Source organism: Balaenoptera borealis, assembly GCF_965194805.1.
Source record: "Balaenoptera borealis genome assembly, chromosome: 17".
Taxonomy (NCBI): domain Eukaryota; kingdom Metazoa; phylum Chordata; class Mammalia; order Artiodactyla; family Balaenopteridae; genus Balaenoptera; species Balaenoptera borealis.
Window position 1 is genome coordinate 69,468,990 of NC_138876.1, and position 26,509 is coordinate 69,495,498.

General features: G+C 38.0%; 1 protein-coding gene across 1 annotated transcript in view; it reads right to left on the reverse strand.

Annotated features, from left to right (window-relative positions):
• Positions 1-26,509, reverse strand: part of LOC309614729 (uncharacterized protein C8orf34 homolog) — a 393,717-nt gene that overhangs the window by 183,420 nt on the left and 183,788 nt on the right. Inside the window, 1 exon segment of the mRNA XM_082363485.1 lies at positions 18,496-18,631. Coding sequence (XP_082219611.1) covers positions 18,496-18,631 — 136 coding nt within the window.

Consider the following 26,509-nt stretch of genomic DNA (forward strand, 5'->3'; position numbering starts at 1 on the left):
CTCCCTCTTATCAGATAAAAACTGAGTTTTAAATTTTGTTGCTACTGTTGCTGTGGAGTTTCCTCCCTCCTCCATACTGTCAAAATCAAGAAAATTGTATTAAAATGCCTTTTAATTGGCAATAGGAAAAAAATTATCTTGTAATGAAACTGGGTGATGTATTGGTTTACTTTAATTTCAAGGATTGAATCCATGGATGCGGAATCTGCAGATATGGAGGGCCGGCTGTGCTATGGCATTTTACATAAGGGACTTAAGCACCTGCAAATTTTGGTATCTGCTGAGGTCCTGGTACAAATCTTCCGGGATACTGAGGGATGGCTGTATGTGTTTTACTTTGTTGTAATTGGTATGGTTATTGCTGAATATAATACTGGGAATTTGGAGAATGTCATTTGATTTCATATAAGAGTTTAAATTTCCACAATGAAATTGAATATGAAGCTAAAGCTTTATGTAAATGTAAAATACGAGATTTCAATGAAACATATTGCAATTGAAATGTGTAATAAATGCAAACACCATTTGCATCTAAATGCTTCTAGAAAATCCAGATAACCTGGAAATTGATTATTTAGAAAATTTTCCATGAAAACTTTTGAGGTATACTCCACAGGCATCATAGCTGACACATTTTCCAATTATCTTTTAAATATCAGTTGGATTCTAGTTTATATATTCTGGCTATATAACATTTATATTACTAACGTTCTTAATTAGCATTAAGATGCTTGAACGTTTATTTACTTTACAAAGTAAACTGTGATTTCTAACCCATGAATCAAAAGAATTTTAGGCAAAACTTGAAGTGCATCAACACATTTATCTGTATTATTGTTTGCTACTCATATAAAACTACAGAAATCATATAGAAATCATGGTATTTCCTCATATTTCTGTGGAAAAATAGGAGTCTTTGATGTGCACTGAGAAAAAAAATTGGAAGAATCATTTGGATTTTTATATTATATGTATATGTAAATTGATATGTTTGATTATAATAAAAGATGTATTTGTGGATCAGAAAAAGAAGTAAAATTATAAATTTTGTATAATACATCAGGATTTAGTAAAGTTAAAAACAGTACTGAATGAATGTAGGTATAGTAATTCTAAATTGCTCAAAATTAAATTATTATTTCTAAATTCCTAGGAGTTTAATAATATGAAACAGAATTGTTTTATTCAGGCAAAAATAATATATATGAATCTTGAATGTATAGTTATGTATTAAAACATTGTGCATGGACCTGATGGTGGCCAAATAAAACCATGTTACATAATTTTAGAGTATTTTTCCAATTCTCTATTTAAAGCTAGACCCTTCTTCCTCGTAGTGGTTGACAATCTCCACCAAGAAAAGATTAGTAGCTAAAAGCAGAAGTCTTTTAGGGTATTAGAACTGAAACAATGGAACCAACTATTCACTATTGATTATTACCTTGCCACACAGAATAAGGCATAATTAGTGACACTGTAGCCTCTAAAACAAGTAACTTTACTGCAAATCTTTGGTGTAATCAATATATTCTAAAAGGAAAAGAAACCACATAGAATTTCCAAAACTAATTCAGTAGTTTTATTGTTTGCATAACTCTGTACAGGTTATTCCAAAGGTCTTAGTGCAGTTTTAAGCTTTAACAATTTAGAACTGCACTAAGAATTTTGGGGCACCCTATATTTTATCCGTGATCTATTTTCTTGAGTTGTTAGTACAGCAAATAAATAATTGTATAGTTTGTTGCAAGTAAAGATTTTCAATAAGAAAAGTTTCAATTTTAGAATCAAGAATTTAAGTAGGAACACTATACTGTTATAATTGGATTGGAAATATCAATGTGAATTCCTGCCTTATAGACATTTTTATTTAATAAAGTACATTTCTGTCCTAATCTTTTTCAGTAAAATGGCCAAAAAGCAATGCCACTCCCATAATGCACCCCAGTGAGCAGAATCTATTCTCTACTACAAATTTTCTGCTGAAAGGAAACAAGGATCCTTGGAGGAATGGCTGATCCCAAGTCTGATGCTAGAAGGCATAAGATAAACCTGAAGATATTACATCCGAAAGCAAGGAAGTTTTTACAGTTAACTTGGTTTTGAAAAGGGTGTCACAATAATTCAATGTGGAAGAAATAATCTTTTCAACAAATGGTGCTGGGATAACTGGACATCCACATGCCAAAGAATGAAATTAGATTTCTACCTCGTACCATATATAAAAATTAACTCAAAATGCATGATAAATCTAACTATAAGAGCTAAAATTATAAATCTCTTAGAAGAGGGATTTCCCCGGTGACCCAGTGGGTAAGACTCCATGCTCCCAAAATGCAGGGGGCCTGGGATCGATCCCTGGTCAGGGAACTAGATCCCGCAAGCATGCCACAACTAAAAGTTCACATGCTGCAACTAAAAAAGATCCCACATGCCGCAAAGAAGATCCCGCGTGCAGCAACTAAGACCCAGCGTGGCCAAAATGAATAAATAAATAAATTAAATTCTTTTTAAAAAAGTACTTTATGGATGCATAAAGTATCCATACATTATATAAATAAATAAATAAATAAATAAATCTCTTAGAAGAAAACAGGTATAAATCTTCATAACCTTAAATTAGGCAATTGTTTCTTAGATATGACACCAAATGCATACATGACAATAGAAAAAATAGATAAGTTGGACTTGATCAAAATTGAAAACATTTGTGCTTCAAAGTATACCATTAAAAAAGTGAAAATACATTCCTCAGAATGGGAGAAATTATTTGCAAACTATGTATCTGATAAGGGTCTAGTATCCAGAATATATAAATAACTCTTACAACTAAATGATAAAAAGACAAATAATCCGATTAAAAATGAATAAGGAATTGAAATAAACATTTCTCCAAAGAAGATATACACATGGCCAATAGGCACATAAAAAGTTTCTCCACATCACATCATTAGGGAAACGAAAATCAAAATCACAATGGAATAATACTTTACTCCCAGTAGGATGACTAATATTTAAAAAAACAAAACAAAACAAAATGAAAAGAAACAGTAACAAAGGTTGGTGAGGATGCTGAAAAATTGGAACTCTCATACATTACTGGTGGGATTGTGAAACATTGCAACCACTTCAGAAATCAGTTTGGCAGTTCCTTTAAAGTAAATACAGAATTACGATATGCCCCAATAATTCCACTCCTAGATATACACTCAAGAGAAATGAAAGAGTATGTTCACACTAAAACTTGTACTGAAATATTCATAGCAACACTATTCATAATAGACCAAAAGTGGAAACAACCTAATGTCCATCTGTTGATAAAAGAACAGGAATGAAGTGCTGGTCCACCTCCTTCAGCTGGTTCAGGCATCCTTTTCAGGGACACATTGGGTAAAGGAGGCAGGGTGAATGGACAAGAACAAATATTGATACTTTATTTGTTCCTAGATTTTCTAACACAGTTACTTCTTACTGTGTGTGCTGCCCTACTGTACCTGTTAGGATGTGGGGAAGCCAGTCCATGGGTACTACTTGACGTCCCATTGGAAAGTTAGGACTCTTCTCCCACCTGCTAACTGACAACATTGACTTTCTCCAGGCAATATGCTATTCCCATTCCCTAATGCTAAGATGCTTACTCTCTGGGTGGCTTTCCCCAAAAGGACTCTTCTATAAAGCACAGATGATATGAAAGACCCAAAAAGTCTATAAAGGAAAAAGAGGTTACCCTGATTGAAGACCACAGCAGGCTTGACAAACTAAATGGAGATGCCGAAAAAATAACCTCAGGTGTTCTGGTATGAACTTGAAAACCAGTGTACTAATACAGACTGTGGGGTTCACAGTTTTTGGCTGTCATTCAAGGCTGCTGCTGCTTAGCAAAGATGACTAGAAGATCATCTTTCCCTGCCTCTCCTGCTATCCATTTCCTTCAAGTGTCCCTCATGATCCTGGAAAGGGTTTATAGGATGGATGAATAGATAGAGAAATAAAATAAATATGTAGACTGGTACAGGCACAGAGAGAGGAATTATGAGGAAAATGATGAGAAAAAGTCTCTATAATCAAAACACTTTGATTATTAACACTAATATTCTACTCCCTAAACCCTTGAACATTTTCATAGACCTTGAACTTGTTGCTCTTGTTTTTCTCAGCACATAATGTGACTTCCCTGAATTTCAAATGCATATTTAACTTTTTTTGAAATGTATATAATTATTTTTATCTTGAAATACTTTTTTCCCAGAGTAGACTCTATGCTTGAAACTGAGCTAGCCACTCTAGTCTGCTATGATCCCACGGGCAGAAATGATTACCCCCATGTTATAAGTGAGAAATTGAGGTTTAAAGATGTTAAGTGATTTCCCGAAGTTGTTCAGTGGGCAAGCTGAGATTCCAACCCTAGTCTCTATTGCTTTAAAGCTGCAGCTCTCTGTCACATGACAAGAAAAAGGCTTTTTAGACTATGTGTGTGTTTGTGTGCATGTGCACCCAAGTGCTTGCATCCAAGGCCCTCCTCCCCTACGAATCACAAAGCAACCACTACAAGAAGTGAAGATGGGGAGGATCTTGTATCAATTTATAAATAAAAGAAAAACTATGACGTTAATGTGTTTAGAACTGAGATGAAGTGGTCCCCAGTTTCTGGCTGGCGTGTGTTGGTCTCATTTCTTCCTTCACACAGAATGAACAATGAAAACCATATATCAATCTCTCCAAGGGTATTGATTTTCCCAAAGCAACAGCCCCTATAAAATAAAAATCAATCACAGCTGCATAGCTGAGCCATTTTACCATGATTTTTTTCTATAGCACTATCACCATTTGACATTTTGGGTTGCATGTATTTTTTCCAAGTCTGTTTCCAGCCAGAATATAAGTTCCTAGTGGTCAGCGGTATTAATTTTTTTTTTAATTTTATTTATTTATTTATTTATTTATTTATTTATTTATTTATTTATTTATTTAGTTATTTATTTATTTATTTATTTATGGCTGTGTTGGGTCTTCGTTTCTGTGCGAGAGCTTTCTCTAGTTGCGGCAAGCGGGGACCACTCTTCATCGCGGTGCGCGGGCCTCTCACCATCACGGCCCCTCTGGCTGCGGAGCACAGGCTCCAGACGCGCAGGCTCAGCAATTGTGGCTCACGGGCCCAGTTGCTCCGCGGCATGTGGGATCTTCCCAGACCAGGGCCCGAACCCGTGTCCCCTGCATCAGCAGGCAGACTCTCAACCACTGCGCCACCAGGGAAGCCCAGCGGTATTAATTTTTATTTCCAGAGTTTATCACAGTACTTGACACAGAGTGAGTCTTCCATAAATTCATTTCAGTTCAAATTAAACATTTTTGTCACTTAAAACATGGCAGTAGGTGGTGCACTGTATTCATCACTCAAATGGGACCTTTAATCCTCTAGGTGTAGAAGTCAATTTTATGGAAAACTCTTAACCTTAAACAAATGATAGCAGTACTTTTTGTCCTTATCCATTTTCCTTTATGTCAGTTTTGGTCACCTTTTTTTCCAGTGGGAACTTGCTGAAAATAAACCTTATAAAAATGGTTGAAAAAAAAAAAAGAAAAAATGCATAGGAAAGTAAAACAAAATATAATGTATGATTAATTACGTGGGTTTTCTCAAGTCACCTAGCAATCCTAAATGTATAGATAGTTTGAAATTCGTTCACATTTACAAGCTCTGACATTCTTCTTTTCTTCAGCATCCTATCACCAACTCTACTGAGTTTAGTTTTATGTTTATTTGATAAAGCAGAAGCAGATGGTGTTTAGGAGAAATGACGAACAATTTTGGTACAATGACATGAAGCAAATCAGTGAAAAATCAGCAGGCTATCTGGAAACAAGTTTCTCCTAACAGTCTCCTGCTGTAGTTTCTGAGCCAGTATCACTGTATGTTCTCTATAATCCAATTTCTTTTAAAATGGCTTTCCGTTCCTTTTTTGTGCACTATTGATATTAGGCATGAATGAATGCAAACACTTGCACAATCAAAAACAAATAGCATCTTGCCACCCGGAATGCCCTGGCAGGAGTCCACAAAAACAAGATTTAACACTCCTCAGAATGGCAGTGCGTAGACAGAATTAATGGGTGGTCTTTCCAGAAAAATGGCTTATAAACTTCACTGAAATAGTAATTCGGTGCCTTGGTATCAGCATTTGTCTGCTTGTTATTGGTATCTTAACTGTTATCTTAAAAAGAAAATTCAGGATATTTAATAGAGGAATTCAATTTGAAACTCACAATTTTGCAAACCACTATTTTTTAAAACCACAAAAGTCCTTCTGATAATTACTGATAATTTGCATTACTGACCTACTGACATTTTACTTTTTAGTTGATATGACTTAGTGTGATTCCTAGGCAGCAAATTCAACTTATTTTCTCCATGCTATTCAAGGATTTTTAGCCATAGGAATAGAATCTTCTAAAAGTCAAGCCAAGACACTTGCAGAATATGTTAAAAATCTACCTTGTAATGTAAAAAATCAGCAATTAGAAAGACACTGCTATATCCTACACAGAAAATTCTTTGTTTACTTAAAATTGTTGTTTTGTAATGGCTTCTTTCCCTTATGATCTGAAGGGAAAATTGAGATATTCTGGGTTAGAATCTTCATACATCTTGGTGGTCAGACATCTATTAACTATGCATATCTCCACTTCCCAAATGATGTCGTCTGTTTGTTTAAATCACACAGACTGCAGCAATGTCCACATCAGATTAAGGTCACTAAGAGGTATGGGAGTAACATTACCCTGGAATAATTTTCCAGCTTGAAAACATAAGCTTTCTTCCATCTGCACTTTTCTAACCATATGTGAAATATTTATGAAAAAAAATTGTCATCTTTTTATTTCTTGTAACCATGCTAATCAATAAAGTTTTTGACATTCTTGATGTTTTAGTCACTTTGTTGCACATAAAACTTTACAGAACAATTTAATGTGGGCTGAATTCCTCTTTTTCTGATCTCTTGGAAAGCGGAAGTCCTTCCAATGGTCATGTATATCTTACATCCCTCAGTCGTTCCCAGCAGAATGTATTAGTCTCATTACAGATCATGTCTTCCAATCAGGTTCTGAATGAGAAGGGCTCTGCGGCCTTTGGCTGTATGCCCTCGGCTGGATAAGAGCAATAATGCTCTGGACATATATGCAGACTCACCTCTGGATACTGTGGCCCTGTAAGTCGCTCATGAGCCGTGCAGTATTTGAAAAAAGAGATTGAGGAAAATGACAATTTAAAGAGTAGACTGCACCTCTTTTCACTAACTTGATCATTGATGGGTTCTTTGCAGAAACTCTGCACATCACTTGAGTCTCAGCGACTCTTGGGTATCTTGGGGCTATGGTAGTATTTCAAGATCACAACACATCTATTAAACTTACTTATATTTTACCCCTCCAGTTCTACGGGAAAAATGATTTCTTGACCGTGAAACTCTAACAAACCAACAAAAACACTGCCACCTTACACTGTCTTATTGTTCTCGACAATGGACAATAGTTTTCTCCCCCAGTCAGTCAGAAGCCTAACACAGGATAAAATTCCTGAATGTCAGGAAAATGAGGCTTTTTCTTTCAATACTTGAGTACTTTAATGTGGGCCTTTCTAAAAGATGGGAAAAAACTTGAAGTATTTTAAACTGCTGAAGTATTTACATGGTAATTATCCCACTGAATGGGAGAAAGAGATGAGAAACCCCCAGTTCCTTGAGAGCCGTGCACCGTGAACACTTCGCCGGCTGCCTTTGCACACATTATCCTGCTCAGCACTCTCAGTCATCCTTAGAGGTTATCTCCAGGAATAGGTGAACTCTAGTTCACAGGCAAGGGATCAGATTTTCTTAATCTTTGCATAATTATCCCCAAGATGACATACTAGGTAATTTAGAGTATGAATGTTAGATCCCTTTGTCAGACTTGAAAGTAGGTGGTCTTTCTATTCTACCTTTGTTGTAAATTCTTGAAAGGTGTTGGTAAGTACCTGATATAACTTAACATTAATTATCCAGTTTATCCATTAGCACCACACTGTCTCCAATCCAGTGAGATCTGGAATTAAATCTTGGTCCAAGGCCCCAAATCCAGTGTCTGGGCTTCCTGTATGAATCCCGTATAATCTCTCATTATCTTCCAGGCTGGGTACCAGTGTCCACAAAGAGAGCAGTGGGAATGGGCACAGTTCTCTAAATGAAGCAATCATTTTCTCCATGTTGGTCTAGTCCGCAGTGCTAGGTTTCTGACCAGCTCACTCCATCTGACTTCTGAAGGATTACCTGGTCACTGTAAGACTACAGCCGGACTACCCCATAACCTGATACCCTACCCCTTAACCTGAAACCCTGAGAGACTACGATCCGCCCCTTCTGGGCTCCGGATTCCTCTCCCAGTGGCCTGGCCATGTACCTCAGCCTGCACCCTCCAGTACTGATTCCTTACTTATCTTTGGAGTTCTAGGGTTTCAAACAAAGACCTACAGACTTCAGATAGGTGGAGTAAATGTGGGAAGTGGGAAAGATAACCAGAGGTGAACTAAAGCACAACTGGGTTTAAGGGACTCGAGAGGGAAGCTGCAGCTGTAAAACCATTTGAGAATGTGGGCCCAGTGTTGTCATGTGTGTGCATTCTGAAGAGAAGATAGAAATCCCAACTTTCACGTAACTGAGTAATTAATCCAGTGGTATTTTTATTTATTTATTTTTTTTTAACATCTTTATTGGAGTATAATTGCTTTACAATGTTGTGTTAGTTTCTGCTATATAACAAAGTGAATCAGCTATACGTACACTTTTATCCCCATATCCCCTCCCTCTTGCGTCTCCCTCCTACCCTCCCTATCCCACCCCTCTAGGTGGTCACAAAGCACCAAGCTGATCTCCCTGTGCTATGCGGCTGCTTCCCACTAGCTATCTATTTTACATTTGGTAGAGTGTATATGTCCATGCCATTCTCTCACTTCTTCCCAGTTTACCCTTCCCCCTCCCCGTGTCCTCAAGTCCATTCTCTTTGTCTGCGTCTTTATTCCTCTCCTGCCCCTAGGTTTTTCAGAACCATTGTTTTTGGTTTTTTTTAGAATCCATATATATGAGTTAGCAAACGGTATTTGTTTTGCTGACTTACTTCAATCTGTATGACAGTCTCTAGGTCCATTCACCTCACTATAAATAACTCAATTTCGTTTCTTCTTACGGCTGAGTAATAGTCCATTGTATATATGTGCCACATCTTCTTTATCCATTCATCTGTCAATGGACACTTAGGTTGCTTCCATGTCCTGGCTATTGTAAATAGAGCTGCAATGAACATTGTGGTACATGACTCTTTGAATTATGGTTTTCTCAGGGTATATGCCCAGTAGTGGGATTGTTGGATCATATAGTAGTTCTATTGTTACTTTTTTAAGGAACTTCCATGCTTTTCTCCATAGTGGCTGTTTCAATTTACATTCCCACCAACAGTGCAGGAGGGTTCCCTTTTCTCCACACCCTCTCCAGCATTTATTGTTTGTAGATTTTTTGATGATGGCCATTCCGACTGGCGTGAGGTGATTACCTCATTGTGCTTTTGATTTGCATTTCTCTAATGATTAGTGATGTTGAGCATCCTTTCATCTGTTTGTTGCCAATCTGTATATCTTCTTTGGAGAAATGTTGATTTAGGTCTTCTGACCTTTTTTGAATTGGGTTGTTTGCTTTTTTGATATTGAGCTGTATGAGATATCTGCTCAAATATACAAGCAGATATCTGCTTGTATATCTTGGAGATTAATCCTTTGTCAGTTGCTTCGTTTGCAAATATTTGCTCCCATTCTGAGGGTTGTCTTTTCGTCTTGTTCATGGTTTCCTTTGCTGTGCAAAAGCTTTTAAGTTTCATTAGGTCCCATTTGTTTATTTTTGTTTTTATTTCCATTTCTCTAGGAGGTGGGTCAAAAAGGATCTTGCTGTGATTTATGTCATAGAGTGTTCTGCCTATGTTTTCCTCTAACAGTTTTATAGTGTTTGGCCTTACATTTAGGTCTTTAATCCAATTTGAGTTTATTTTTGTGTATGGTGTTAGGGGGTGTTCTGATTTCATTCTTTTACATGTAGCTGTCCAGTTTTCCCAGCACAACTCATTGAAGAGGCTGTCTTTTCTATATTGTATATTCTTGCCTCCTTTATCAAAGATAAGGTGACCATATGTGTGTGGGTTTATCTCTGGGCTTTCTATCCTGTTGCACTGATCTATATTCGTTTTTGTGCCAGTACCATATTGTCTTGATTACTGTAGCTTTGTAGTATATTCTGAAGTCAGGGAGTCTGATTCCTCCAGCTCTGTTTTTCTTTCTCAAGATTGCTTTGTCTATTTGGGGTCTTTTGTGTTTCCATACAAATTGTGAAATTTTTTGTTCTAGTTCTGTGAAAAATGCCATTGGTAGTTGGATAAGGATTGCTTTGAATCTGTAGATTGCTTTGAGTAGTATAGTCATATTCACAATGTTGATTCTTCCAATCCAAGAACATGGTATATCTCCCAATGTGTTTGTATCATCTTTAATTTCTTTCATGAGTATCTTATAGTTTTGTGCATACAGGTCTTTTTTCTCCTTAGGTAGGTTTATTCTTAGGTGTTTTATTCTTTTTGTTGCAATGGTAAATGGGTGTGTTTCCTTAATTTCTCTTTCTGATTTTTCATCATTAGTGTATAGGAATGCAAGAGATTTCTGTGCATTAATTTTGTATCCTGTTATTCTCCTAAATTCATTGATTAGCTCTAGTAGATTTCTGGTGGCATCTTTAGGATTCTCTATGTATAGTATCATGTCATCTGCAAACAGTGACTGCTTTGCTTCTTCTTTTCTGATTTGTATTCCTTTTATTTCTTTTTCTACTCTGATTGCTATGGCTAAAGCTTCCACAACTATGTTGGATAATAGTGGTGAGAGTGGGCAACCTTGTCTTCTTCCTGATCTTAGTGGAAATGGTTTCAGTTTTGCATCACTGAGGACAATGTTGGCTGTGGGTTTGTCTTATATGGCCTTTATTATGTTGAAGTAAGTTCCCTCTATGCCTACTTTCTGGAGGGTATTTATCATAAATGGGTGTTGAATTTTGTTGAAAGCTTTCTCTGCATCTATGGAGATGTTCATATGGTTTTTCTCCTTCAATTTGTTAATATGGTGTATCACGTTGATTGATTTGCGTATATTGAACAATCCTTGCATTCCTGGGATAAATCCCACTTGATCATAGTGTATGATCCTTTTAATGTGCTGTTGGATTCTGTTTGCTAGTATTTTGTTGAGGATTTTTGCATCTATTTTCATCAGTGATATGGGCCTGTAGTTTTCTTTCTTTGTGACATCTTTGTCTGGTTTTGGTATCAGAGTGATGGTGTCCTCGTAGAATGAGTTTGGGAGTGTTCCTCCCTCTGCTATATTTTGGAAGAGTTTGAGAAGGATAGGTGTTAGCTCTTCTCTAAATGTTTGATAGAATTCGCCTGTGAAGCCATCTGGTCCTGGGCTTTGATTTGTTGGAAGATTTTTAATCACAGTTTCAAGTTCAGTGCTTGTGATTGGTCTGTTCATATTTTCTATTTCTTCCTGGTTCAGTCTCGGAAGGTTGTGCATTTCTAAGAATTGGTCCATTTCTTCCAGGTTGTCCATTTTATTGGCGTAGAGTTGCTTGTAGTAATCTCTCATGATCCTTTGTATCTCTGCAGTGTCAATTGTCACTTCTCCTTTTTCATTTCTAATTCTATTGATTTGAGTCTTCTCCCTTGTTTCCCTGATGAGCCTGGCTAATGGTTTATCAATTTTGTTTATCTTCTCAAAGAACCAGCTTTTAGTTTTAATGATCTTTGCTATTGTTTCCTTCATTCCTTTTTCATTTATTTCTGATCGGATCTTTATGATTTCTTTCCTTCTCCTAACTTTGGATTTTTTTTGTTCTTCTTTCTCTAATTGCTTCAGGTGTAAGGTTAGGTTGTTTATTTGAAATTTTTCTTGTTTCTTGAGGTAGGATTGTACTGCTATAAACTTTCCTCTTAGAACTGCTTTTGCTGCATCCCATAGGTTTTGGGTAGTCGTGTTTTCATTGTCATTTGTTTCTGGGTATTTTTTGATTTTCTCTTTGATTTCTTCAGTGATCTCTGGGTTATTTAGTAGTGTATTGCTTAACCTCCGTGTGTTTGTATTTTTTACAGTTTTTTTCCTGTAATTGATATCTAGTCTCATAGTGTTGTGGTCAGAAAAGATACTTGATACGATTTCAGTTTTCTTAAGTTTACCAAGGCTTGATTTGTGACCCAAGATATGATCTATCCTGGAGAATTCTCCATGAGCACTTGAGAAGAAAGTGTATTCTGTTGTTTTTGGATGGAATGTCCTATAAATATCAGTTAAGTCCATCTTATTTAATGTATCATTGAACGCTTGTGTTTCCTTATTTATTTTCATTTTGGATGATCCGTCCATTGGTGAAAGTGGGGTGTTAAAGTCCCCTACTATGATTGTTACTGTCAATTTCCCTTTTAGGGCTGTTAGCATTTGCCTTATGTATTGAGGTGCTCCTCTGTTGGGTGCACAAATATTTACAGTTGTTATATCTTCTCCTTAGATTGATCCCTTGATCATTTTGTAGTGTCCTTGTCTCTTGTAATAGTCTTTATTTTAAAGTCTATTTTGTCTGATATGAGAATTGCTACTCCAGCTTTCTTTTGATTTCCATTTGCATGGAATATCTTTTTCCATCCCCTCACTTTCAGTCTGTATGTGTCCCTAGGTCTGAAGTGGGTTTCTTGTAGACAGTATATATTCAGGTCTTGTTTTTGTATCCATTCAACCAGTCCATGTCTTTTGGTTGGAGCATTTAATCTATTTACATTTAAGGTAATTATTGATATGTATGTTCCTATTACCATTTTCTTAATTGTTTTGGGTTTGTTATTGTAGGTGTTTTCATTCTCTTGTGTTTCCTGCTTAGAGAATTTCCTTTGGCATTTGTTGTAAAGCTGGTTTGGTGGTGCTGAATTCTCTTACCTTTTGCTTGTCTGTAAAGGTTTTAATTTCTCCATCGAATCTGAATGAGACCCTTGCTGGGTAGAGTATAATCTTGGTTGTAGGTTTTTTCCCTTTCATGACTTTAAATATGTCCTGCCACTCCCTTCTGGCTTGCAGAGCTTCCGCTGAAAGATCAGCGTTTAACCTTATGGGGATTCCCTGGTATGTTATTTGTTGTTTTTCCCTTGCTGCTTTTAATATTTTTTCTTCTATTTAATTTTTATAGTTTGATTAATATGTGTCTTGGCATGTTTCTTCTTGGATTTATCCTGTATGGGACGCTCTGCACTTCCTGGACTTGATTGACCATTTCCTTTCCCATATTAGGGAGGTTTTCAACTATAATCTCTTCAAATAGTTTCTCAGTCCCTTTCTTTTTCTCTTCTTCTTCTGGGACCCTTATAGTTCTAATGTTGGTGCATTTAATGTTGTCCCAGAGGTCTCTGAAACTGTCCTCAATTATTTTCATTCTTTTTTCTTTATTCTGTTCTGCAGTAGTTATTTCCACTCTTTTATCTTCCAGGTCACTTATCCGTTTTTCTGCCTCAGTTATTGTGCTACTGATTCCTTCTAGAGAATTTTTAATTTCATTTATTGTGTCATTCATCATTGTTTGTTTTCTCTTTAGTTCTTCTAGGTCCTTGTTAAACGTTTCTTGTATTTTCTCCATTCTATTTCCAAGATTTTGGATCATTTACTATCATTACTCTAAATTCTTTTTCAGGTAGACTGCGTATTTCCTCTTCATTTGTTTGGTCTGGTGGGTTTTTACCTTGCTCCTTCATCTGCTGTGTATCTTCTCATTTTGCTTAACTGTGTTTGGGGTCTCCTTTTCACAGGCTGCAGGTTCGTAGTCCCCGTTGTTTTTGGTGTCTGCCCCCAGTGGGTAAGGTTGTTTCAGTGGGTTGTGTAGGCTTCCTGGTGGAGGGGACTGGTACCTGTGTTCTGGTGGATGAGGTTGGATCTTGTCTTTCTGGTGGGTAGGACCGTGTCCGGTGGGTAGGATCGCATCCGGTTGTGTGTTTTGGGGTGTCTGTGAACTTATTATGATTTTAGGCAGCCTTTCTGCTAATGGGTGGGGTTGTGTTCCTGTCTTGCTCGTTGTTTGGCATAGGGTGTCTAGCACTGTAGCTAGCTGGTGGTTGAGTGGAGTTGGGTCTTAGTGTTGAGATGGAGATCTCTGGGAGAGCTCTCACTGATTGATATTACGTTGGTTGGGAGGTTTCTGGTGGAGCAATGTCCTGAACTCGGCTCTCCCACCTCAGAGGCTCAGGCCTGACACCTGGCCAAAGCACAAAGACCCTGTCAGCCAGACGGCTCAGAAGAAAAGGGAGGAAAAAAAAAAGAAACTAAAAAATAAGATAAAATAAAATAAAAGTTATTAAAATAAAAAATAAAAATAAATTATTAAAATAAAAAAGTAATAAAATAAAGAAGAGAGTAACCAAACCAAACAAATCACCCAATGAATACAAGCGCTAAAAACTATACTAAAAAAAAAAAAAAAAAAAAAGGACAGACAGAACCCTAGGAGAAATGGTAAAACCAAACCTATACAGACAAAATCACACAAAGAAGCATACACATACACACTCACCAAAAGAGAAAAAGGAAAAAAAAAAAAATATATATATATATAAAAAGGAAAACAGCAACCAAATCAATAAACAAATCTACCAATGATAATTAGCTCTAAATACTAAACTAAGATAAACATAAAACCGAATCAAATTAGATGCAGATGCAGAAAGCAAACCCGAAGTCTACAGTTGCTCCCAAAGTCCACCACCTCAATTTTGGGATGATTCGTTGTCTATTCAGGTATTCCACAGATGCAGGCACATCAAGTTGATTGTGGAGATTTAATCCAATGCTCCTGAGGCTGCTGGAGGAGATTTCCCTTTCTCTTCTTTGTTCACACAGCTCCCGGGGTTCAGCTTTGGATTTGGACCCGCCTCTGCATGTCGGTCACCTTCTGGCGTTTGTTCTTGGCCCAGACAAGACGGGGTTAAAGGAGCAGCTGATTAGGGGGCTCTGGCTCACTCAGGCCGGGGGGAGGGAGGGGTACGGATGCGGGACGAGCCTGGGGCGGCAGAGGCCAGCGTGATGTTGCACCAGCCTGACGCGCGCTGTGCGTTCTCCCGGGGAAGTTGTCCCTGGATCACAGGACCCTGGCAGTGGCAGGCTGCACAGGCTCCCGGGAGGGGAGGTGTGGAGAGTGACCTGTGCTCGCACACAGGCTTCTTGGTGGCAACAGCAGCAGCCTTAGCGTCTCATGCCCGTCTCTGGGGTCCGCGCTGATAGCCACGGCTTGTGCCCATCTCCGGAGCTCGTTTAAGCGGTGCTCTGAATCCCCTCTCCCCGTGCACCAGGAAACAAAGAGGCAAGAAAAAGTCTCTTGCCTGTTCGGCAGCTCCAGACCTTTTCCCGGACTCCCTCCCAGCTAGCTGTGGCGCACTAGCCCCCTTCAGGCTGTGTTCACGCCGCCAATCCCAGTCCTCTCCCTGGGATCCGATCGAAGCCCGAGCCTCAGCTCCCAGCCCCTGCCCGCCCCGGCGGGTGAGCAGACAAGCCTCTCGGGCTGGTGAGTGCTGCTCGGCGCCGCTCCTCTGTGCGGTAATCTCTCCGCTTTGCCCTCCGCACCCCTGTTGCTGCGCTCTCCTCCGTGGCTCTGAAGCTTCCCCCCTCCCACCCCCCGTCTCTGCCAGTGAAGGGCTTCCTAGTGTGTGGAAACTTTTCCTCCTTCACAGCTCCCTCCCTGAGGGGCAGATCCCGTCCCTATTCTTTTGTCTCTGTTTTTTCTTTTTTCTTTTGCCCTAGCCAGGTACGGGGGGAGTTTCTTGCCTTTTGGGAAGTCTGAGGTCTTCTGCCAGCGTTCAGTAGCGTTCAGTTCTGTAGGAGTTGTTCCACATGTAGATGTATTTTTGATGTATTTGTGGGGAGGAGGGTGATCTCCACGTCTTACTTCTCTGCCATCTTGAAGGTCCCCTCCAGTGGTATTTTTAAAATATTATGTGGACACAAAACTGGACACTACCCACAGTCCTCCAGTTTCTGACTTCTGCCTCAGATAATAGCTCAGCCCTGGCTTAAAAAGTCTAATTCTCACAGTCCTAAAAGCCTTACTTGTAACTAGAAGAGGTGAGCCAGCAACACAAATTGATGTTTGACAACTAACTGCAGAAAACTCTGATAACTACATCAGTGCATCACAGAGGTAGTCCACTCTAAATAGTACTGGGAGACAATTCTCCATGAATCTCTCACGTGTCTGCATATCTTGTGAGCAGAGACACTGACAGCCTTTCTTTCCAACAATCTGTTTGGGGATGTTTGTATAGCAAACAGCCTTGGAAGATAGATATGGGGTCTCTCTCTAGAGCAATGTTAACTTCATATAAAATACTCAGGTTTCCTAAACTCAACGTTCCTCTCATATACTGTAACCTGCTGTCCTCTGTTGGTCATCCCATGAGAGTTGTGGCTCAGGGAACCAATGAAAATGCTAATATTCTGACAGTTGTTACTCTCATGAGTACTAAGTCCTTGGTCTCTGACCCAGGAGTTTCATGTCTTTTGCCAGCATCATGAAACAGTATTAGGTTGCAAATAGAGTAAATTTTCAGGTTCCTCACAGTTTTTGACAACTGATATTAGTTTTTCTTCCACTCTAAACTCTGGCTACAGCAGCTACTCTAAAATCAACAGCCTAGTGTCTTCTACCATACTTCTTCCATTGATTTCCCTGAATCAATCTCGATTTTGAAAGTACAGTATTGCCTTATTCTCCACCAAGGCAATCATAAACTCGCAGCATTTCAGACACCTAAATCTCTTTGTAGCTCATCATTTCTATCTATTTTAGGCTTCCTTCTTCAACTTCAGACAATAGCTTGGTGTTTAGCAATAAAACAAAACAACTAAGCAGGCAGACTGTCAAGCTATATTGCTTGGGTTTGAAACTGTGTTTTGCCACTCACTAGCTGTGTACTTTGGTAACACAGAAAGAACACAATAAATGTAATTCTTATTCAAAAATGTCAGTTAGGAGTTTACCTTAAATGCAGGTGGCTTGTAATTTATAATCTAACTTATCACTGGGAAACTGAATGTAAATAATATAGGGCTATGAATGGGTTTGGTCCTTTCCCAATTCAAATCCTCAATACTTTAGTAAAACATACCGTTTTCATAGGATTTCCTTTCAAAAAGAAAACACCTCATATCCCAATCTTCTACAAATAATATGAAGGACCAAGGACCAAGCACCAACCTCTCTCCAGTCAAACTGTAAATGTACAAATACACTATAAAGTTCTTTTAAACTGCCAAACAACTCTTCCACAGATGACCTTGCACACTCAGGATGCCTAAATATCATCACATAAATATTATCCGTTTTCTTCACAGCCCGAATCAAAAAATCAATCCACCCAAATATTACTTGTCTGAAGCAACGTTTCCATTGGTGTTTTCACTGTGCTATGCCATTTCTCTTAATGGTCTCAAATAATACCCCCTGATTTTCTATTTATTTTTATTTCTATTTCTTTTTATTCTTCTAAGCCTATGACAATTAAAATTAAAATTCCAAAGGGGTAAAGGCAAGGAAAAGCTACAAAAATCTGATTTGATTTTCCTACACTTCCCCCCCCCCCACCCAGTTCCAAGCCACTAATCCCCTCTCAAACTGTACAATAGAACAGCGAGACATAAAGAAAAGGAGATAAAACTGGCCAGCCAGCGCATTGTTCTTGCTAATCTGCACCATTTACATAAGGGTTAGAAGGCTTGTTTTATCATTTAAACAGGCTTAAAAGCCTCTTTGCAAATGAGATTTAGTTCCTACAAAAGAATGAATTCTAGCTATTTGGTGAGTTTCTGCTAGACCAGCACCGGGAGCTGACTTGGCAGTAACTTAAGCTACTTCTTTGGCCACATACAGTGTATGCAAGGATTGCTTTCAGCTGCCAACACTGAAAGGCATCAAGCTGATTAAATTCTTTCCAGGAGGTGAACAGGATGAGGAGCACGTTAAGAGGCCAATAATATCAGATCTAAAACTGTACCTGGGCAAACTGTCCTTTATGCAGGTGCTTTGGAGTGGCTTTGAACTTTTAGAGCCCCTTGAATCTTCCTTTGAAAAGGAACAGAAGGGAAGACAGCAAAGGAAATTCAGAGACAGAAAGTCTTAAAATAGTCTCCAGCTGTGAAGTAAAGACAATCTAAATGCTTTGATTCATTGTCAGTCTGAGTGGCATTGGGCACAAGGATAAACTGTACAACTAACTCCCTTGTCAATGTCAGCACAAAAGCTAACCAGAAGGAAAAGATTTTCTTAACACAGAGGAGTACACCCTTTGCATCAAAATCTTAGATATAAAAAAATCAATATCATGTTTATACAAAGATATACCTATTATTTGCTTTACCTGGCACACCTTGAACAGATGTTCAGTGTGACTTTGGCCTGAGGTTCAGCAGAGTGAGTAGCTCGACCTTGGTTAAATTTGTTCCCAGAAGGTACCAGGGTAGTTACTCCCTCCATTCTTAAATCATCAAGATCCTCTGTAACAACATAAACAATTGCAGAGAAAAAAATTAACTCTAATAGAATGAAGGAGAAAAGTCCAGGTTTTCAGATATCTGCCAGTAGTTGGTTAGCAAAACATTATATTTCCACCTTGCAAAAATCTTACCTCATGCATCAATTAGTTTTCAAATTATTTCTAGATGTAGTTGGAGAAAATTATATGAGAAGATTTACAGGAGGAAAATGGTGAGAGATGCATCTGTCTGGACGATGGGCAGACCATATATGACTTTGGGACGTGGATCCACAACTTCTGTTGTAACCACTCACAGAAGTCAACCATAATCTCTACAGCAATTGGCCCCAAATGGTCAGGAGTTAGTCAGTGACTGCCCCCTTCCAACTAAGAACAATCCAGAGGAAGACAAATATGCTCCCAAACCAATCACACAAGGTCATTCATTTCTAATTTGCCTGCCTTGAGCTTCCCCATCCAACACCCTCCAGTCACAATATACCTGAAGCCTTCTCTTTTTTCATTCTAAACCATTCCTTTTTGTCTGCACCTTGGGAGGACAATAGTATACCGGTATAGTCACACCCCAGGTGTTCACTGAAGCCTCCTATTTTTTTCCAGGCCCTCCATCAACATTTAAAAAGTCTGTTTCTCTTGTAATTTAGTCCTGATGCAATTTGTACATGATCTCTTGCTTTATTCAGAGGATAAGGAATCTTGTAAAAAGGATTCTATTTACTTGCTCTCAGCCTTAGCAAAAGAGGGACATAAAGTTTCAAAAGATAAATTATAATTTTGCCAAAACATAATCCACGATTGAGGTTACTACCTATATAAGAAGGGAAATCGCTCTTTCCTGATAACGCTGTAGACTATCCAAACATCTTAGACCTCTCACAAAACAATCGAGAGGATTTCTAGCTGTGTTAAAAATAAGACAAAAATAAATAAATAAATAAGACAACAGGCCCATAACGAAGTTGCTTATGCTAAGCCCACATTACCAAACTGATACTTAATTTAATCACAGTTTAAGCTCTCTCAGCAATGGAATCCTAAACAATCAGGAATCACCTGGTCAGCACTAGTGAGTTAATTTGCCTGATAGACCCCTGCTGTCCCCTAAAGGAAAGTGACCTTGCCATGACCAACCTGTTGTTTGCTAGTATAGCTTCCTGCATCCACTGCCTTCTGTCTATAAAAGTCTTTCATTTTGTACAGCTCCTTGGAGTTCCTTTCTTCCTGCTAGATTGGCTGCTGCCTGATTCATGAATCATCTACTCAGCTGAATTTTGTTTCTAACAACTGAATATGGCAAACAAGTGTCAAATTTTCCTGAGATTGTGACTAGTCTAAGTCATAAACACACCTTCTGTTATCTGAAGAAGATTAGTCAACACACTACTTCCACAGGCAACCCCAAATGAAATCCTTTCATCTACTTGCATATGAGCAATCTGGGTGTGTCCTTAGAGGTTCAACTTAACTTCATGGGAGTCAAAAAAAAAACTCATCATCTTGACCCAGTTGTAAAGGTATAGTCCCCTTGTTGTGGGGTAATAGCCACCTCTTCAAAACTCGCTGCTTCTGCTTAACTAGTTATAAGCGCCCCTCTCTTCTCATGGTTCCTCATGTCATGCGGCAGACAGTACTACTGCCTGAGAACACACAACACTTTTCAGTTAGCTAATTAGCCTCCCATGAGATTCTGTTAGTCTCTCCCCCTCACACTGCTATTCACCACTGAGACACCCTGACTTGCCCACCCTCCTCCCCCCACCAGGGGAAGGGAACCTTAACGTTTTCTTAGCTCAATTAGGAACTCGCTATACCTCATTCAGTGTTTTTAAGGACTCCCGTTGAAAACTCTGACCTAATGTTATTTGTTGACAGATCATACCTCAAAACTTGAAACTGGAGCAGAACACGCTAACACCAATTTAAGCTTGCCTGTAGAATACAGTCCTCTACCCGAGGGAAAAATCAGCCCAAAGGGCAAAGCCACTGCCCTTCCTTGAGCTTATCAACTAGCCAAAGACCACAGAGTAAATATATATCAGGCATGCTTTTTTAAAAAAAACCATGACTTTGGGATGCTTTGGAAACAAAGGGTCATCTCTGCTGGAACCCCCATCAAAAATGGACAAGATGTTTAACACACTTTTAGATGCACTCTTACTTCATAAAGAGGTAGCTGCTGTAAAAAAGAAATAACATGGAAGCTAAAAGAAATACTCCAGCAGATCATTTTGCCAAACAAGCAGCCTTAACAACGGTTTTGATCCCATCGAAACTCTTAAAGGATGAATCCTTAAAGGAATTCAAAGAAACCATTATAAAATATCAATATTTAGCCCCTCATTTTGAAAAGAAAAATGGAAAAAAAAAGTGGTTCTGGCTTCACTTAGATCATCTCAGGTGCTGCCAAGACAGCCGCTTGGTGGCACTAGACGGTTTCAAATCGATATTAGCTAAATTTCTCCATGAAACTACTCATCATGGTACAGATAAATTGGTTACTATCTTAAATCAACATGGCTGGGGAAACTTTAAAAAGACAGCTGAGGTCATTTTTAAGTCACATGCACTTGTCAACAGCATAACTCTAGAGAACCTGTGAATGTGGGAAATGACCAGGAACCAAAGCTTTGAAGGTCCTTTGAACACCTCATGATGTATTTTATATAGCTTCTACTTTTCATGAGATTTGAATATATTTTAGTTATTGAATGTCTATATAATTTCAGGGTGAGTTTAAACATCTCTTTGCCAAAAAGCTCTAATCTTCACAGTTGCTAAAAAGCTCGTCGATTTTGTGATTCCAATCTTGGGAATATAAACTTTTATATCAAGTGACCAAGACACACACTTCACAAGAAATATTATAAAAAAAAAAAAAAAAAAACTCTGTAAAGTATTACCCTTTACTCAGAAACCACACTGCTCTTATCACCTACAAACTTCTGAAAGGTGAAAAGAATCAAAGACATCTTGAAATAAAATTAACGAAACTTTCAGAAACCCTTGAGCTCCCTTGGTCAAAGGTACTCCCACCCACCCTTATGCCAATATGGTCCACTCCCTAGAGAACACATTCTTTATTTCCCTGTGAACTAGTTACTGGAAGGCCCAAGAGCATCAGGATTTTACCTACAATACTATACTCTGCCCTGATGCATGTAGACATCGCAAAATGTTGCCAGAGACTCATGGACTATGCTCAGTCCTATCACTAACAGGTTAAGGTTGCATTCAAACATCTTAAACAGCCTCTTCATGACATTCAACCATAAGATTTCATCTGTTGGGAGATACATCAGAGAAAAGTTGCTCTTGAACCTCATTGGAAGGGATTCTATCAGATATTGTTAACAACAAATACAAAAGGAAAGCTCCCTGGAGTAAATCCTTGGGCTCACATTTCACAACTAAAGAAACAATCCAGAACCAACCAAATTGGAAGCCCACTCTAATAGGGGACCTCAAAATGAAGATTCTCTAGAAGCAGCTGATCTTCACAGTAGACAGATGACCCAAGATCCTCAGAACAACCCGATGACCTCAGATAGTGGACAGCTTCTGCACAAGATATTGGATCAAAACCTTGCCTAATTACTATTTTGTTTTTTATCTGCTTATTTACATTCTTCTTCTAATTTCTATAGACCCCTGGTTATCACCCACCCATAATGGCCCTTCTTCTTTTATTCCCTTCTTACTAAAATTGTTAGATCAGAGCATAATTATTCTAACACCAATCTCAGATTTCCCAAATAGTACCCTTCAAGCTTACTGATTGCTGGATATGCCATTCCTCACCAGACCTCCATGGTAAAAACCTAGGGCTATTTCCAGTCTCAACAAATGAGATCAAAGAGAATTACAGCCAATGGCATTTCACTTGCACTTACGTGGACAAATGACCTTAAACAAGGTCATTTGCTACTTTCCTAGCAATGCCCTCTCACAGATAAAGAAAAAAATATTACGAACTATCAATTAGACCCTAGGTAATTCTAAATTTGAATTCAGAATTTCCTGAAATGATGGGCCAATTACTTAGTATCTGGAAGAGACTAATATAGATACAAATGTGTAAACAGGCTAATGTAAGGTCTTGGTTTCAACTTCATGCTATGAATAATTTCTTTTTTCCTGGATATCCATGTATTCCTACCAGATACTACTTTCTCTGCAAGCAGGATGGCAAGTTTTGCTTGTCTCAAATTAATATTTCATGCACTTTAGAAACAGTATTCCAAAACTTATCTGTGCACAGACACCTTAATTCTATAAGTCATCAAAGCAGGAAATTCAGATGTGTGCTCCAAAATGAGGTTACCGTCAATTATTTAGGCACTTTACCTGGGGGAGTTACTGACTTATTGTTTATGCAAACAATCAAAGCAGTGTTTCCAATAATAAGAATCATACAAACAAAAGGCTATGAGACATAGATCATTTTAATTCTGGCAGAAGTTATAAATAATATCACCTCTACCTCAGACGGAATACAGATCAGTCTCAATTCCTTGGCAAGAGCAGTGATGGACAATCTAGATTTCCTGTTCACTAGTCACGATAGTACCTGTGCAATTGCTAATAGTTCTTGCTATACTTGGCTCAATGAAACAGGTAAGGTAGAAAAGGCTATCTATCACTTTAAGGAAAAAGCTACTTGGCTCACCAAGGCTGATCTTTATGACCTGTGGGATTGTTCTCTTAGCCTTGGTTGGATAATTGGGGTTCTTGGTTCTGAAGCATCTTAAACACACTTTTAATTCCTCTTGTTTTTGTCATAGTGGTCATGATGCCAGTCCACTGAACTCTATCCAGAGCTTTATACGCTTTTATGCAGCCACTCTCTCATCAGATGATCACCATTTTAATACAACACCGAAAAGATTAAGAAGCTCTTGTGATAAAACTGACTACGGAGACAAGTCGACAATCATGAAGCAGTGAAGATTTGGATCTTGAGTCTTGTCTTTTGGCCAACTTCCTGCCAGGGAGAGAATGACTAAAAGAGAGGACTGAGAGACTGAACGTACAAAAAGACAGTGGAAAGATCATATATGACATTAGAACAGTGACCCACAGCCTCTGATGGAAACGATCAGTGAAGCCAAATCACAACCTCTGCGGCAGTTGGCCCAAAGCACTCAGGACCTGGTTCATAGAGGCCAGATCCCCTCCTTTTGCTCAACTCAGAACCAAGCAGAGAAAGCCAAATATGCTCCCCAAGCTAAATGCATTATCTCCACAAATGGCAAACTTCAAATATCTAAAGGTCTGTCACACGGAAGAGATATCAGAGTTCCCAAAGTCAGTAATATTAAGGAGAGACTCTAGCCAACTAGAAATTTCTTTGAAGCAAGCAGTAATACTTTTTCATCAAGGAATCTCATGATTCTTAAGGTAACAGTGGTAGAGAAAGATTATGTAAAAATAACCTCATGGGAATTTTTAAAAATATACTTGTTCTATTTCGATACTTTGAATTCAAACTCTGTAGTGACTGTTAATGTCTAGTTAAGAAGTTAGATAACTATAATGTAATGTGATCAGCTCTATCCCAGAAAAAAAACAAATGTTTTATATGTTATGGAAAACATATAAAAAATCAACTAACTGAAGTTAAAAACAAACCCACGAAACTGCCAAATATTATCTGTCAGCACTTGACAGTATTCTATTTTAATCATGTAGATTAGTTTCAGTTTTCTAACTGAAACCTAAATGATAAAAGAATTATTAGGAAGTTGAATAATTAGGTAACAGTTGAGTAAAAGTATACAAGCCACACCAGGTGGTAAAGGACTCTTCAGAGGGATGTAAGAACATGAAAAAGCAGAGATTTGAAGGGACATAGTATATCAGGGAAAGTTATACAGCTATATGACCATAACCTGAGATGTATAGGGATAGAAGAATGTAATGCTGGAAAAGAGTTTAGTCTCAGATGATGAAGGGAGATAGAGTCATTGAATCTGTGTTTTATAGAGATCATTGTAGATGTACTTATTGAAATAAACAATTTTCTAAATTTACAAAATTGCTTTCCTGATAACTAGAGATAGGAAATAAGTTTTTCTCACTTACTATTGTAATCTCACTGTCTTAGAAGTGTGTGTAGCACAGGGTAGGCATTCACTGATATTTGCTGACTACAAGACTTTTTTTTTTTTCTGCAAATGATAGGCCTGAGCTCCCCTGAGACATCACTCAGAGCACTTATCAGACACCTGTCTCAAGAGAAGATTTTTGTATAATTTGATAAACTTGGTTAATCAACTATTTGACAAGTTGATCTTTATGTGGAATTCGCTTTTGGAAAATTGGTTTTTGAAGGAATACATGTGTTGCACTTGCCTACAGCCATTTGGCAAAGTGAAAACTGGAAACAAGGAGTCGAGGCGGGAAGAAGCCTGTATCCTCCGTAATGGATGTATCAGCTGCTGAGGGCCTGGGGTAAGGAAGTAACAGTAGCAAGAGAGAGAAATGCATCAGAAGGTAATTTCAGAGGAAGATTCAACAGGTTGTCGTGAATAACTGCATGTGAAATCCTTGCAGGTTTCTCCATATTACCACTTTCAGGGAATATAGGAAGAGATAACATCTTCGGTTTCACACATGCTTAGATGGAGCTATCGTCAAGATATCCATATGGATGTTTGGTAGGCAGTTAGAAGGGCAAGTCTGGAGTAATGGAGTATGGAATGAAGCTATAGACCATATGGCTGAGAAAAGTTGATAGAATTATCAGCCCAGCAGTTAAAATCAAGCAGTGACACTTCTTATGTCTAACTTTCTTTACAAGTGAAATGTGTGCATTATATATGAATATTATATTTAAAAGAAGAGTACCATATTTATTCTTTTTCACAATAGAAAGCCCAAAGCAGTAATTTATTTTTAAAGGTAGCCGATAAACTTGTGATGCATCTTTTGAATCACAGGGTTACTATAGAGAAAAATGAACTAATTTATGACTAAAGACATGAGCACTTTATCTTTATGCAATCCAAATAACCAAGAATTAATCAAGCAAAGAATTGTTTTCATTTAATTTAAGGAAATAACAGCTGCCTAGATGAAATAATCCCAGGACATTCGTTTCATTCAAGTGTAATCCATGAAATAATTTACAGCTGCTTGAACTAGACAATGTGGGATATGAGTGAATTTTCACATCTGTTTCTAGGAACAAAAATTAAAAGCTTTCCAAACATAAGTCCCTTCACAGTGATTCAGTGATGGGTTACACAAGAATTATATGGCAGTTTTTCCCTGTATTGCAACTGTTTGGTTGATTTACGTCGATAGAGCTGATTTGGTCAAATATTTTAAACAGATGTTATATATGCTGAGTGAATTATTAAAAAAATAAAACAAATGTTAAGAAAACATATAAGAAATTAGACAGGTTTTAATGAAATATTTATGAATACTTTTTTGTTATGTGAGACAGCTAAACTATTTCCTTAAAAAAGGGAAAGAAAGAATTGAGAGCAAAACATAATTCACTTTGCTGGAATAAATTCTGGTTGAAAGGTGGAAGAAGGATGTTGAGGCCATGCTTCTATTGGTTCTCTATTTCTACAATCATGCCTCCAATATGAATTCGGTTTTCTTTCTCAGTATATCAGTGTAGTATGGCTTAACTAGATTCATAATTGATAAGAACAAAATGGTAGACATGAGAAATTATAGGCTGGAATTTTTTAGAATAAACTTAGTTTAAAAAATTTAAGTTAGCATTGCATTTTTAAAAGTTTGGTGGAATTTAAAAGCTGAGTTGAAGTTTCCCTTTTTAATGAGAGAGAGTAGGTTACAGAATATTTACTTTCCTTGACCACATGAGATCAATAAACAAAGAAAGTGATTTGGCCAGTAG